The sequence below is a fragment of the Trachypithecus francoisi genome, unplaced genomic scaffold, assembly GCF_009764315.1.
Source record: "Trachypithecus francoisi isolate TF-2019V2 unplaced genomic scaffold, Tfra_2.0 Lachesis_group2, whole genome shotgun sequence".
NCBI lineage: Eukaryota > Metazoa > Chordata > Mammalia > Primates > Cercopithecidae > Trachypithecus > Trachypithecus francoisi.
This window is the reverse complement of record NW_022681465.1, coordinates 102,588,764-102,604,580: the sequence shown is the minus strand read 5'-3', so window position 1 is coordinate 102,604,580 and position 15,817 is coordinate 102,588,764. Positions and strand designations below refer to the sequence as shown.

Below are 15,817 nucleotides of genomic sequence, written 5' to 3'. Positions count from 1 at the left end.
GGTATTATATAACAGTACAATTAGTGGAGCAGCAAGAGAACACTGATTTCTGGAGGACTGAACTGTGAGGGAATGGAGGCAGAAAGTATCAGGATGGGTACAATGGCTCACCCCTGTACTTTAGGAGACTGAGGTGGGATACTAGCTTGAGCCCGGGAGTTTGAGACCAGCCTAGGCAACACAGTGAGACCCTGTCTTCACACACAAAAAATTAAAAATTAAAAATTAGGCGGCATGGTGGCACTGTAGTCCTAGTTACTCAGGAGGCTAAAGCAGGAGGATTGCTTGAATCCAGGAGTTTGAGGCTGCAGTGAGCTATGATGGTGCCAACTGCACTCCAGCCTAGGTGACAGAGCAAGACTGTCTCTTAAAAAACAAACCAAAACAAAGAGAATGTTAATGTGTTAATGAGGAGTTCACAAACATCTGGCAGTGAGAGGAAGGAGAGCTGGGTCTATAGCTTAAAAAGTCAGTAGGGACACCAAGAGTTATTTTAAAAAAAGGAAAGTTTTGGATGTGTTCATAAAGAGGGATCAAGCAGGTCCATCCACAATCCCCAGGGACCACTGCTGCATCCACACACAATAAACAGTATGAAATGCTGGGAAGAACTCTATGTGCAGGAGGGAGAGAATGAAACAACAAGCTTTCTCAGCTGCTGAAAGGAAAAAAGACCTAGGGTGGTCTTCTTGCTTTCAGCTTTTAATAACAAAAATTTTCAAACATACCCAAGAAATGAAAGAACAGTATAATAATCCCCTTCACTGAGTGCCATTACCCAGCCTCAATCATTATCAGTATTTTGTTAATTATGTTTCCTCTACTCTGCAATCCCCAAACACACTGGATTTTTTTTCAAAGCAAATCCCAGATTTATCTTTTTTTTGAGACAGGGTCTCACTCTGTCACCCAGGTTGGAGTGCAGTGGTGTGATCACAGCTCACTGCACCTTAGACCTCCCAGGCTCAAGCAATCCTCCCAACTCAGCCCCTGGAGTAGCTGTGACTACAGACTACTTAGTCACACCACGCCCAGCTAACTTTAAAAAAATTTGTAGAGATGAGGTCTATGTTGCTCAGGCTGATCTCAAACTCCCTGGCTCAAGCAATCCTCCTGCCTTGGCCTCCCAAAGTGCTGGAGTTACAGGCATGAGCCATCATGCCCAGTCAAATCCTAGTTTTGGCAGTCAGGTTTCTCTTGTTTTTTAAGACATTTTTTATCCGACTGACTTTTCTAGCAGAGTGAAAAATGTCAAAACATACCATCACACATAGTACTGTTTTGTTTCATTTGATTTCATTTATATATAGATATGTTTTCGTGTACTGAGATGCAGCATAAAATGCATTTTTCACCGAAGGTTACATCAAAAAGCTTGAAAGCCAATCATCTCAAGTTCTTAAACTTTATTGTGCATATGAATGATCTGGGGCCTTTCTGTCTGCATTTCTATCAACCACCCAATAGACGCTGATGCCGCTGGTCCTCAAACCACACTTTTAGTGGCACAGATCTAGACAAGAACAATCGCAGCACTAGCTTTAATATTTCTCTGGGATCGTAAGAGAAGGAATAAGAGGAGAGCTGTAGACTTTCTAGCAGCAAAGTAGGAGATGCAAGATGACTATAAGAGTTCACTATGAAACTAACAATAAATGGTCTCAACTTTTTCTAAGGCATAATAAAGTCACTGAAGGAGACACTGAATAGGGAGGGATAAATACAGAGAAACTTAAATGACAGATAAATTACAGAATTAACAAAATAGATTCCATTACCTTTAGTGCCAGGAAGACTGCATGCAACAGCCACTTTCTGTTGCTGAAATTCTTTTAATTTCACCACATTATCTGTAAGTAGGTATCTTTTAGCTAAAAATCAGAGAAAGAAAAAAGTCATTTTGACTGTTTCAGAAGTTAGCAAATAACACGAGTAGAGCTTGACTGCCTCTAATTAACATCTATTATAAATAATCCATTAGACAGGTACAAATATGACTGTACAAATATAATTCCTGGGAAAAACCATTTATGAACTATCAGAGAGTGCAAATCCTCAGCAAAACAGGTTTTACTTGTGTGTGTGAAAGAAGCTAGTGATTAACCATAGCTAGTGAGAAACCATGTGTGGGGACTGGTTGACAGGAGGTTGGGATTTGAAGTACAAATGGGCATTCGCCATCTGGTTAAAGGGTATCAAGGGCATTAAAAAAAAACATAACATTTAAATGCAAAATAGGCATATTTAGTTTTGGTTTATTCAGGGAGAAGCATAGAGTAGTGGAAAAAGCTGCAGCGTGATCACTGGAACTCCCAGTTTCGTCCTCTGTGAAATGAGGGGGTTAAGGCCTCTCAGATGTGGACTCAAAATACATCTGAGATACATGGAAATCACTGATCACAGCTTAGTAGATTTGGGAAACTTCATTCTTTCTTTAGATCCTTGGCTATGCATGACATAAAACGGAGGAAGCTTGGCCAAAGAATCACGCACTAACAGAGTTCTCTGAGCTGCAGTACCAAGGTAACAATAAAAATTGCTATTTATTTACAGAAAGGCAGTCCAATGAAGTGGTTAGGAGTAGGTCTCTCTATTGTTGGTTGTGTTCAAATCCCGCCTCTAACAGTTCCCTCTGACCTTGGGCAAATTACTTAACCTTGTTCCTCCTCTGTAAATGGAGAAAAGAATGGTACTTCTCTTGCTGGGTGTTGTCTAGAGAAAAGGAATTAATGTATATAAAATACATTAAAGTAATGCCTGACAAACATTTTTACTATCACTAGCATCTTCAAATTTAACTCTTTTCATAGAGATGTTAAAGGATAGTTTTGAAAAATGAAGAAACGTGCTAAAGTCTTTTAGATTGTTAGCAGAACTGAGACTCCTTAAGACCTCTGCACCCAAACTCTGCAGAAAAGAAAAAGGACAGGCGCGGTGGCTCACGCCTATAATCCCAGCACTTTGGGAGGCCGAGGCGGGTGGATTACGAGGTCAGGAGTTCGAAACCAGCCTGCCCAATATAGTGAAATCCGTCTCTACTAAAAATACAAAATATTAGCCGGGCGTGGTGGCGCACGCCTGTAGTTCCAACTATTCGGGAAGCTGAGGCAAGAGAATCGCTTGAACCTGGGGGGCGGAGGTTGCAGTGAGCCGAGATCGTGCCACTGCACTCCAGCTTGGGCGACAGAGCGAGACTTCGTCTCAAAAAAAAAAAAGAAAAAGAAAAATGTCACCCAACGCTAGAGGGGTGTTCCTGAAGACCAACGTCGCCCCATATGAGGATGCACTACAGCCCCAAGGTCAAGACCCCAACAGTCCTTCGATTTGCAGGCACTGGGGGTATCCACGACCCCCAGGGGTCACCACTGCCCCCACGTGCAACTAGAGGGCGAGGGTGCGCTCCAGGCCAGTGAGTGACTTAGGAGCTGTGGCTGCTCCAAAGAGACGCTAGCTGGGGTCTAACACTCCCTTCTCTCCCATCCCTCCCCTCTTTCCCTAGGCTAAGGCCGCGGATACCTCCGAGAGGGCAGCGGCAGCTGACAGAGCCGGAGCCTCCCACCCCAGGATACACCGAAATCTGCAGTGCCTGCAGGAGAACTCGACTCGAGGGCCGAAGTGCAGCAGCCATACCGTCTCGGACTATACCAACTACCGGAACCGGGGCGAGGAGGCGGAGCGTCGGTCCTGACGCCGAGGGCGACAAACGGGATTCGTCCAATTCTGGGAGCCCCGAGAGGTCGAGCTGTAACCCCGCCCCTTCCGCCCCGTCCTCTGTCCGCAACCAGTTGGCCCTTCGTTTTGGTACGCTCCAAGATGGCTGCCTCCATAGTGCGGTGCGGGATGCTCTTGGCGCGGCAAGTGGTTCTTCCTCAGCTCTTCCCTGCAGGTTGGCGGGACAGCTTCTTTAGGCCCCTGATTATTCTGTTCTTTGAGTGAAGGGAGTGGTGGGCTTTCAAGAGGAAAGGAAATGTTTCTGGAATCTGATTGCTAGGGACGCCATTTGGTGTGTTTGGTAGTGCAGAAAAAGGAGACAAGGTCTCTGATCCGTTTCCTTCCCTAAAATAACAGTATGTGCCTGTCCAAAGGTATGAAGAGCGGTGGAAGGTTATATAGCCTGAGGGAATTTGCGTATGATTCGCCAGATTTAAGGGGTGGTCGTGCTTTTGCTGACCACGAAACCCAAATGTGCGCCGGGCGCAGTGGCCCGTGCCTGTGGTCCCAGCACTTTGGGAGCGCGAGACGGGCGGATCGCCAGGAGTTCGAAAGCAGCCTGGCCAACATGGCGAAACCCCATTTCTACTAAAAAATACAAAAAAATTATCTAGGCGTGGTGGCGCGCGCCTGTAATCCCAGCTACTCGGGGGGCTGAGACGGGAGAATCGCTTGAACTCGGGAGGCGGAGGTTGCAGTGAGCAGAGATCGCGCCACTACACTCCAGCCTGGGCAACAGAGCGGGGCCCTGTCTCAAAAAAAACAAAGGAAAAGGAAAAACCCAAATGTGTCCATTCCTGGGGCTGGGACATTTTTCTCCCATCTGAGGTTTCTTTAGAGGGACGTCTGATAAACACTTTTACCACCACCACACTTAGCCGGACCCCTGGTCTTCGTGGAAGAATTTTTCAGTATTAATCTCATTTTATGACTTTGAGCACAACTTTTGATTGACCTTTCTTTGCTATAGTTTTCCACGTGTAGATAATAAATGCTAATAGTTACTTGTAAAGTACTTTGATATGAGTTAAATGGCAGCCCACTCAAAGCCTGCATAGTGGATCTGATAATGAAAACATTGGAAAAGGTTTTAAAGTATTTACAGAAGCCAAATTTGCAGTGATTCTAACCACATAATCCAGACAGACATATTTGATAAAAATGCAGTAATCACAGTCGATTTTTCCAATGCCGCTTATCTTCCCTTTCCAACGTACCTCCCATCCTCTATTTTTTAAAAAAGCACGCACTTCTTTAGGAACAGCAATTAAACATCAATGTGAAACCTCATAGTTGGCCACCAGTTAGTTTTCTGAAGATTAAGTGGCTGACCTGGTGAAAACGTTTAACGTCACACATTAGGCAGTGTTATGCACAATGCTTGCCACCTTAGTAAGAATTAGCTGTTGTAGCTATTATCTGTTCATGTGGTTTCCGTGAACAACTACACACAGAGGGCATTCTGGGAGTCCTTTCTTTCTCCACTATCACCTCCCCAGCCTTTTTTTTTTTTTTTTTTTTTGAGATGGGTTTTGTTCTTGTTGCCCAGGCTGGAGTGCAATGGCGCGATCTCGGCTCACTGCAACCTCTGCCTCCTGGGTTCAAGTGATTCTCCTGCCTCAGCCTCCCGAGTAGCTGCAATTACAAGCATGTGCCACCACTCCTGGCTAATTTTGTATTTTCAGTAGAGAGGGGGTTTCTCTATGTTGGTCAGGCTAGTCTTGAACTGCCGACCTCACGTGATCCACCTGCCTCCGCTTCCCAAAGTGCTGGGATTACAGGCATGAGCCACTGTGCCCAGCTGGCCTAGCTTTTTAATCTCGCAGTTCAGAACTCTTGAGCAGTGATCTAGATATTGTCCTTTCTGACTTCAGAATATAGAAGGGTGATTACTTATGCTAGAATGAAGCATATGCTAGAATGAAGGCATAGAGAGTAAGAGATAATAAGTAGAGAGTAAGCAAGTCACTGGTATCTGGGAGTACAGTTGGCTTCCTTATCCGAGCATTCTGCATCTGCAGATTCAACCAACAGCGGATCAAAAATACTAAAAAACAAAACAAAACAAAACTTAACAATAAAAAAAATACAACAGCAAAATAATACAAAGAAAAATACAATATGACAAACACTTACATTGCATTTATATTGTATTAGGTATTATAAGTAACTTAGAGATGACTTAAAGCAGCTTGTCCAACCCTCAGTCTAGGACAGTTTGGAATGTGGCCCAACACAAATTTGTAAACTTTCCTAAAATATTATGAGATTTTTAGCGTTTTTTGTTTTTTTGCCCATCAGTTATCATTAGTGTTAGTGTAGTATACGTATGTGTGGCCCAAGACAATTGTTCTTGTACCAGTGTGACCCAGGGAAGCCAAAAAATGGACACCCCAGACTCAAAGTAATGCAGGAGGATGTTTGTGGGTTATTTGCAAATACTATGCAATTTTATGTAAGAGAACTTCTGCATTCTCAGATTTTGGTATTCAATGGGGTATCCTAGAACCATCCCCCTGGAGCAGGAGAATTGCTTGAACCCTGGAGGCAGCACTCTACTACACTCCAGCCTGGGCAACACAGCGAGACTCCATCTCAAAAAAAAAATAATAAATAAAATTAGGCTGGGTGTGGTGGCTCACACCTGTAATCCCAGCACTTTGGGAGGCTGAGGTGGGCGGATCACCTGAGGTCGGGAGTTTGAGACCAGCCTGGCCAACATGGGGAAACCTCGTCTCTACTAAAAGTACAAAATTAGTCAGGTGTGGTGGCGCATGCTTGTAATCCCAGTTACTCAGGAGGCTGAGGCAGGAGAATCGCTTGAACTCGGAAGGTGGAGGCTGCAGTGAGCTGAGATCGCACCATTGCACTCCAGCCTGGGCAACAAGAGTGAAACTCCATTTCAAAAAAAAAAATAGAAATTAAATTAAATAATTACAATCTTTTCTTAGTTCCCCTTTTGAAACCGTCTTTGGAAACCTTATTGTTGTCTCATTATTTAATCTGTAGAACTCAAATTTAGATATATTATTCTAGTAAAGATCTGTGCTCACAGTAAGAGAATGATTGAACTGTGTATAAATTCACACGAATGTGTTTCTATTTGTTTATTTGTTTGAGTTGGAAAGTAGGTAAAGAATAACAACAGCATTCCAATATTGTGTTTAATCAGCCCCCATGCTATCTAGTTATGTTGGGCTTTTAGTCTGGTGTGACCTCAGCATAATTATCTGTCATTTTTTCTGTTTTTCTGTTTTGTTTTGTTTTGTTTTTGAGACAGAGTTTTGCTCTTGTTGCCCAGGCTGGAGTGCAATGGCACAATCTCAGCTCACTGCAACCTCCACCTCCTGGCTTCAAGCGATTCTCCTGCCTCAGCCTCCCAAGTAGCTGGGATTACAGGCATACACCACCACGCCTGGCTAATTTTTAGTAGAGACAGGGTTTCTCCATGTTGATGAGGCTGGTCTGCCCGCCTCAGCCTCCCAAAGTGCTGGCATTACAGGCATGAGCCACTGCACCTGGCTGTTTTTCTATTTCTTTAAACAAGGTTATTAAGGTATAATTCACATGCCATAGAATTCATCCATTTAAAATATACAATTCAGGCCAAGCGTGGTGGCTCACACCTCTAATCCCAGCACTTTGAGAGGCCAAGGCTGGTGGATCACCTAAGGTCAGGAGTTTGATACCAGCCTGGCTAACAAGATGAAACCCCGTCTCTACTACAAAAAATTATCCGGGCATGGTGGCAGGTGCCTGTAATCCCAGCTACTTGGGAGGCTGAGGCAGGAGAATCACCTAAACCTGGGAGGTGGAAGTTGCAGTGAGCCGAGATCACACCATTGCACTCCAGCTTGGGCAATGAGTCTCAAAAACAAACAAAAAAACAACAAATGAAGTATACAATTCAAAGGTTTTAGTATAAAGACAGAGTTCTGGAGCCATCATCACAAGCAATTTTAGGACATTTTCATTATCCCAAAAAGAAATTCCATGCCTATTTGCAATTGCTCCCAATTTCACCTCTAGCTTTCCTGATCCCCACCTTTAGCCCTTAGCAACCATGAATCTACTTTCTGTCTCTACAGACTTGCCTATTCTGGATCCTTCATATAATGGAATTATATAATATGTGGTCTTTTGTGACTGGCATCTTTTTTACTTAACATGTTTTCAGGGTTCATCCATGTAGCATATATCAGTACTTCATTTTTTTATTGCCAAATACTATTCCATTGTAAGGATAGACCACATTTTGTTTATCTGTTCATCAATTGGTGGATATTTGGGTTGTTTCCACTTTTTGTCCGTTATGAATAATACTACTGTGAACATTTGTGTACAAATTTTCCGTGGACACAAGTTTTCATTTTTCTTGGTTGTAAATTTAGGAGTGGAATTGCTGGGTGATTGAGTAACTCCGTGTTAACATTTTGAAGAGCTGCCAAATTCTTTAAAAAGCAGCTGTACTGGCTTATGTTCTCTCCAGTAAGGTATGAGTTTCTGGTGTCTCTGCATCCTCCCCAGCAGCTGTCATCATCTGTTTTTTGATGGTGGTCATTGTAATGAGGATCATTCGTTTTTCCAGGTGATTTTGTTTTGCATTTCTCTAATGCAAATTATGTTAAGCATTTGTCCTTATGATTATTGACTATTTGTGTGTGTATACATATATATTTTACTTTCTTTTCTTTCCTTCTTTTTTTTTGGAAACAGAGTCTCACTCTGTTGCCCAGGCTAGAATATAGTGGCATGATCTTGACTCACTGCAACCTGTGCTGCCTGGGCTCAATCGATTCTCCCACCTCAGCCTCCTGAGTAGTTGGACTACAGTTGCACGCCACCATGCCTGGCTAATTTTTGTATTTCTTGTAGAAAAGGGGTTTCACCATGTTTCCCAGGCTGGTCTTGAACTCCTGAGCTTAAGTGATCCACCCACCTCAGTGTGTATATGTTTTTAAAGGTATACCTGTTTAAATCCTTTACCCATCATTCATTTGGGTTGTCTTTTATTTTTGAGTTGTATTTATTGAAATATTTTGGATACAAGTCCTGTACTGGATAAATGTTTTGCAAATATTTTCTCCCATTCTTTGGGTTGTACTTTCACTTTCCTGAGATTGTACTTCGAAGCACAAAAGTTTTAAATTTTGATGAACTTGTCATTCATTCTTTCTCATTCACTCCTTGAGCTCATGTTTGTTAAACACTGCCAAAGGCTAGGCATTGTGCCAGGAGCCTAGGAATGGTCGTATGCTATCTTGTATGTTACCTCAGCTTTGGCTTAGTGAGTTTATCTTTAATTTACCACTAGGGTGCTGGCTCATTGGGTAAGATACTACTCTTTGCTTTATGTGAAATGAGTGAAACCTGTGGATCTAAGATGAAAATATTTTTAGGCATAATAATTATAAGGCATTTAATTAATGAGTTAAGCAACAGTTAGCAGTTGTTTTTGGTTCTAAGAAGGTGTTCCAGGGCTTGCCCGGGTTATAATTTACTAGCAACAAGTGGCTCTTAGTCTTAAAGTTATAGGAACAAAATTATCAGCAGTTTTATCCATAAATTTATGAGCATAGCACAGTGGTGTGTGACTGTAATCCTAACTACTTGGGAGGCTGAGGCAGGAGGATCGCCCAGGAGTTCTGGGCTGTAGTGCACGGTACCGATCAAGTGTCCACACTAAGTTTGGCATTGAAATGATGATTGACCCCTGGAGCAGGGGACTACCAGGTTGCTTCAGGAAGGGTGGACCAGGTTGGAATCTGAGCATATCAAAATTCCTGTGCTGATCAGTAGTGGGATTGTGCCTGTGAATAACTACTGCATTTCAGCCTGGGCATTATAGCAAGACCCTGTTTATTTAAAAAATTATTGTGAAAATTATCAGTTTTTCTGCATCTTCCACTTGGTAGGGATTGAATGTATTTTGTTCTTCACTGAATTGTCAACTATGCAATATTGGTTGCTGTACTGTATTCGATTTTTTAAAATATATAATCTAGTAGTTGAAAGGATAGCAAAGATATATTTAATAAAACATATAAAATGAACCTGTTGTAAAACCATGTGTGTCGAAATAATTGTCTATTTTCTCAGGTAAAAGATGCCTGCTTTCTGCAGCCTATGTAGACAGCCACAAATGGGAAGCAAGAGAAAAAGAACATTACTGTCTTGGTATGTACCTATTGGACGATCATATGTGTCATTTTCAGTCACTCCGTATGTCTTCCATCATTTATTCATATGTATATATGAAATTATGCTTTTATGATTAGTCAAATCAGATAAGTATGTTTTAAGTCTTAAACAATTAGACTTTTATACATGGCAAAATCATTTTTATCCTGTTCATTTCTAATATTTCATTTTCACCTCCATGAGGAGGAATTTGAGGAGCTGCCTCAAAGGAAATGTAAACAGTTTCTTTCCTTTGTTTTTTGTCCATTTTTACCGTATGGTTTCCATGCAGCCTGTCTGTTTTACAGAATTTCGTATTTTATATTTCATCCTGTCTTATTGTCAATCTCTTTATTTTCTTAACTCCTCTTGTGGTCTTCAGAGCCCTTTTTGACTCTATTTCATTACCAGGTGACAGGTTTGAAGGCAGTTACAATCTCATGTAAGCCGTTTAGGCAAATAGTTGGTTAACATCTTCCCAGGCTTTGGGCTTGTAATTATACTTTCTTTTCTCCTGTTCCTTATGTCATATTACACAGACAACAGCCTGTCTTTTGTAAAATACCAAGCCCCAAAAGAAATCACTGACTCAATGAGCAGTTTTTAAAAATGTACATACTTTAGACTTTTGGTACTGCCTGCCCTTTGGTATATATAACATCATCGGAACATTAATAAAGTAAATAGATTGGTGATAGTTTTATGAGACTGATGTAATTTTTGGATCAATTCCTATGCTGATCTAATATATTCCCCCAGATTTCTTTTGCTGTTTTTTGGGCTTATGTCAGTTAAGAATAAAGTCCCCTGTGTTAATGGATTTTTCCCCTAAGTGCAGGAGACATTGCTGTCTGTAATGGTACCTTATTGGGGTTTTCAAAGATCTCATCCTTTTCTTTACTGATGATGTGATTGCACAAGCAGAGTTGATTGTGGCTCTGAAATGGGTGTATGTGGACAGGCCAGCGAAAGCAGAGCTGGGGAAGATCTGAAGATAAGTAATCGTAGCTTCTCCATAAGAAACTTACATTCTGATTCTCTCTATAAGAGGCCCAGGGTAGCCTTCTTGTCTCTTCTTTTACCGTCTTGAAACTGAATTCATAGTTAATATAATCTATCTATACTTACTGTTTTAAAAATCAGTATATGACCGGGTGCAGTGGCTCACACCTGTAACCCCAGCACTTTGGGAGGCTGAGGCGGGTGGATCACAAGGTCAGGAGGTCAAGACTAACCTGGCCAAGATGGTGAAACGCTGTCTCTACTAAAAAACACAAAAATTAGCTAGGCACAGTGGCAGGCGCCTGTAATCCCAGCCACTCCGGAGGCTGAGGCAGGAGAATTTCTTGAACCCGGGAGGCAGAGGTTGCAGTGAGCCAGATCGTGTCACTACACTCTAGCCTGGGCAACAGAGCAAGACTTGGTCTCAAAAAAAAAAAAAAAAAATCAGTATGATTCCTTTGCCATGATACAGAGGAGAAACAAAAGGGGAGTAACTTAAACAATATGCATTTCAATTGTAAACAAATGTCTAGGCAAAACTATACCAGGAAACAATGAAGCAGGTAAATATTGCATATAAATGTGGAATAATTGTAGACATGGAAGAAGAGTAGATGGGTACAGATGTGGTATACTGGTGAATTCAAATACCAGGAGTGGCAGTATCATAATGACATAATTTTATTTATAGAATGAACAACTCTTGGTAAAGTTCTGATTGATTCAAAGGTCTGTCTTCCCTCAATATAGAGTTGCATTTATGGAAAATTCACCTTATTTTCCATAAAAAAATACTTTGCTTATATGAAAAATGGAGTTAGTTTCATTAATTATAAACGGGTTGTTTTTGGTGGTGTAATTGTTATGTCACAAATGGCATGGCAAATTTTTTTTATCTTTTAATTTGGAAATAATTTTGTTGTTATTGTCGTTGTTGAGACAGAGTCTGCACTGTTGCCCAGGCTGGAGTACAGTGGTGTGATCTCGGCTCACTGCAGCCTCCGCCTCCTGCGTTCAAGTGATTCTCCTGCCTCCACCTACTGAGTACCTGGGGTTACAGGTGCAAGCCACCATGCCTAGCTAATTTTTGCATTTTTAATAGAGACAGGGTTTTGCCTATTGGCCAGGCTGGCCTTGAACTCCTGGCATCAGGTGATCCGCCCGCCTCAGCCTCTCAAAGTGCTGGGATTACGGACTTGAGCCACCGCGCCCAGCGGGAAGTAATTTATAAAAATAATAACTCATAAAAACTGCAAAGAACTCCTTTATATCTGTCCTAGTTTGTTTTCTGTTGTTTATAACAATACCTGAAACTGGATCATTTATCAAGAAAAGGAATTTATTTCTTACAGTTAGAGAGGCTGAGAAGGCCAGTTTTGAGGGGTGGCATCTGGTGAGAGCCTTCCTGCTGGTGAGGACTCTGTAGAGTCCTGAGGTGGTTCAGGGCATCACATGGTGAGGGGGCTGAGCATGGTAGCTCAGGTCTCTCTTCCTCTTACAAAGCCACCAGTCCACTTCCATGATAACCCATTAGTCCATGAATGGATTAATTCATTCATCAGGGGAGAGCCCTCATGACCCGCTGGCCTCTCAATACTGTTACACTGGGGATTAAATTTCAACATGAGTTTCAGAGGAGACACATATTTAAACCACAGCACTACTTTTACTCATGTTCACCAGTTGTTACCATTTTGATTTACTTGTTTTTGCTTTCTCTCTCCTCCTTCCCCGTGTATACACACTTTCTTTAATCATTTGGCAGTTTGTTTCATATATTATAGCTCTTTATCCTGAATACTTCAATGTACATTACCTGAGACAAGGATATTCTATTGTATAATCATAGCACAGTTACCAACTTGAGAAATTTTGACATTAATATCGTACTTTACTATTCATATCCCAGTTTTGGAAATTGACCCAATAATGTCTCTCATAGCGTTTTTCCTCATCCAGTACAGGATGCGGTCTAGAATAATAGTTCCTTATCCTTTCTTTGTTTCTTATGACATTGTCCTATATATTTTTAAAGAATTCAATCTCTTTGTAATAGAATATTCCTCTTTTTTGGATTTTTCTGTTATTTTCTCATTGTTATGCTTCCCCAGCCAGAATACTCTCAGTAATGTTGTGCCCCTGCCAGTGTATCACATGTGGACATACCTGATACCTTATGCCTTCACTGGTGATGTCAACTTTGATCACCTAGTCAACTGTGTCTGATTTCTTCACTGTAGCGTTACTGTTTTTCTCCCTTCTGATTAATGGGCTATTCTTGAAGAGACACTTTAATACAATGCAGATATCTGTTGCTTATCAAAAGTTTGCTCTTAGATTTAGCATCCATTCATGGCTTTAGCCTGAATCAATCTTTACTATAATGGTTGCAAAGTAATGGTTTTCCAACTCTGAAAATTTCTCCAGATTTACTAGCTAACACTCAGTATTCTACTATAAGCAAGAACTCCTCCTTTTCTCTCATTTCTTTCTCATTTATCTGTTTATTATCATGCATTATGTTTAAATCATCAATTAGTGAATTTTTTAAATGATTCATTACCCTCAATTATTTTGATGGTCTAATTATCGCAGACTTGGCTGATAAAAGCCCTTTCAAGCTGTCTTCCATTTTCCCCCAACCCCCTCTTTTTTGATAACTTACTTTCTCTCATATAACAAGGTGTTCAGGCTCACTGTGCACCTTTCCTGGCCTACCCCTGGAATCAACCATTCCTCCAAGGAACTCTGGTTACTTTTGGTGAGGAATGGCAGTAGAAACCAAGATCTAGGTGCTAGGTGTCCTTTTGCTACTGTGAAATTTTTGCTTCTTGGCCCATTCAGTGGACAGTTCTGGAAAAAAAAAAATGAATGCACATACACATAAACACATACATGTACACATAGGCATGTACATATACCATATATATTTTGCAAATATTGAGTTCACACCAATCCCAAGTTCATCCCCATGGGATTCTTCTTGCCTTGCTCCAGTCCATATTTGTATCTCCTGTCTTCCCTACTGAGAGCTCTGGCTCCCACTAGAGACAGTGTTTTGATGTACTGGACAGTCTCAGCATTGCAGGTCATCTGAATTCCCTGTTTTCTGTCCATTAAGTGCCAGTAATGCCTTCCAGTCATTGTGACGATCAAGAACAACCTCCACATATCCTAAAATGCTCTGTAAGGCCAATACTGTACCTTTAGGGAACCACTGTTCTAGTGATTAGATCAGTATGGACTCATAGTTCTACAGCAAGGCGTGTTCTGATGTGCCATATATGAATTATAAGCAAAGTGCAGTGAAGCACAGATGAGGGAATGACGAATTCCAGGAAAGCTTATTAACACTTTCCTAGGTATGTAGGGATGATTAGGAAATGAGGCCACTAGGTTTGGTGTCTTAGTGTTGGGTATAGTCAGTCACACAAATCCAGGGAACATTGTCACGGATATCTGAGTAAGCAGTAACTGTTTGCCAAAGAATGAGTATAATAATCTGCAACAGGGCTGCACGCAGTGGTGCACGCCTGTAATCCCAGCACTTTGGGAGGCTGAGGCAGGCCAGCCTGGCCAACATGGTGAAACCCCGTCTCTACTAAATTACAAAAATTAGTCGGGTGTGGTGACGCACACCTGTAATCCCAGCTGCTACGGAGCCTGAAGCAGGAGAATCGTTTGAACCCAGGAGGCAGAGGTTGCAGTGAGCCAGAGATCACGCCGCTGCACTCCAGCCTGGGCGATAGAGCTGACCCTGTCTCAAAAAAAAAAAAAAAAAAGTCTGCAATGAGTAAATATAACATGGAGACATTTGTTCCCTTTTCTCAGTTAAGACTAGTTTTCTTGGAAAAGCAGTACTAGCCACCATTTACTGAATTCTTTCCTGCCACCATGACAGCTGTCCCCTCTGCCTAGAATATCTTTCTACATCCTGAATCTCTTCAGTCAAATCGATGTTTCCTGCCCTATATTTCAGCACTTTGTGCCTTCCTTGTGTGTGATGTGCTGAAGTCTACACTTGGGAGGCCGACTTCTGGGTGTCAGTCCCAGTTCTGCGACTTTCAGTTGTCACACTCGGTTTCTGTGCCTATAAATTAGAGATGATGGTAATGCCTGCCTCGCCGTCTGACATGCAGGTGCTTCAGAAATATGTGGACCGAGGAGTCTCTAGGCCCCTTGTTTCTAGCCCTATATAAAACGCGTGAGGTGAAATAAGGTTTTGGAACTCACACTGCTTGGAAGAAAGAGAGCTTTTGAGACTTTTTCCTACTGTGTACTGGAATGTAATTGTTGCCGCTTTTTTCCAAATGGACATTGTTTTCGGTTTTACTGCACATCACTACTTGCTTTCCCTCATTTTTATTTGAGCGTTTGGGTTAAGCTATTGGCACTGAGCAGGTAGGCCGCAAGGTAGGGAGAGCGCCCGTGGCTCCAGCTCTGGAGATGGGACAGTAGGTGGCAGTGTGGCCCCTGCGGGAATCCGCCACCCCTCGGGTGGAACGTGGCGAGTGGGCGCGGGGCTGTCGGTAATGTGCACGCGCAAGGCCGCGCCCAGCATGTGGAGCGCTGTGATTGGGCGCCGCCATCCAGAGGGCCGTGAGGTGCTCGGAGCGGGCTTGCTGATTGGGGGAGGGAGGAGGGCCGATATGAGGCTTTCACCGCTCTCATCCCCATTGGAGAGCGAGGCAGCAAGGGACACTGCGGTGTGGGGGTGTGGGCTTCATCCGCCGGAGCGCCGTCTACCCTGAGCCGTGCTCTGCCGGGGAGGACGGCGAGAGAGACGTTCTGGCCTCAGAGTGGGCGTGCGGTTCCGGGGCCCTCTCACTTCGTCCTTGTGTCTGATTGTGCCAGAGAGCTCCTCGGGGAGGGCCCTAGCGTGAGGGCAGTTTCCCAGCCCCAGGGACAATGCCGCGTCTGGGAC

At 42.6% G+C, this 15,817-nt stretch overlaps 2 protein-coding genes across 5 annotated transcripts in view; one reads left to right on the top strand and one right to left on the bottom strand.

Moving 5' to 3' along the window:
* Positions 1-3,735, bottom strand: part of PTCD2 (pentatricopeptide repeat domain 2) — a 37,978-nt gene extending 34,243 nt beyond the window's left edge. The window contains exons 1-2 of one of the 3 annotated variants that reach the window (XM_033179835.1): positions 3,631-3,735; positions 1,779-1,871 (exon numbers count right to left, since the gene is read on the bottom strand). Coding sequence is in view for 1 of the 3 variants with exons in the window: in XM_033179834.1 (XP_033035725.1) it covers positions 1,779-1,871; positions 3,517-3,628 (205 nt within the window). In the remaining 2 variants the exon portion in view is untranslated. Of the gene's footprint in view, positions 1-1,778; positions 1,872-3,516 lie in introns of all 3 variants that reach the window. The other 2 variants (XM_033179834.1, XM_033179836.1) reach the window with 2 other exon arrangements.
* The window catches only part of MRPS27 (mitochondrial ribosomal protein S27), a 98,397-nt gene continuing 86,287 nt past the window's right edge, over positions 3,708-15,817 (top strand). The window contains exons 1-2 of one of the 2 annotated variants that reach the window (XM_033179832.1): positions 3,708-3,854; positions 9,811-9,888. Coding sequence is in view for 1 of the 2 variants with exons in the window: in XM_033179831.1 (XP_033035722.1) it covers positions 3,814-3,886; positions 9,811-9,888 (151 nt within the window). In the remaining variant the exon portion in view is untranslated. Of the gene's footprint in view, positions 3,887-9,810; positions 9,889-15,817 lie in introns of both variants that reach the window. The other variant, XM_033179831.1, reaches the window with a different exon arrangement.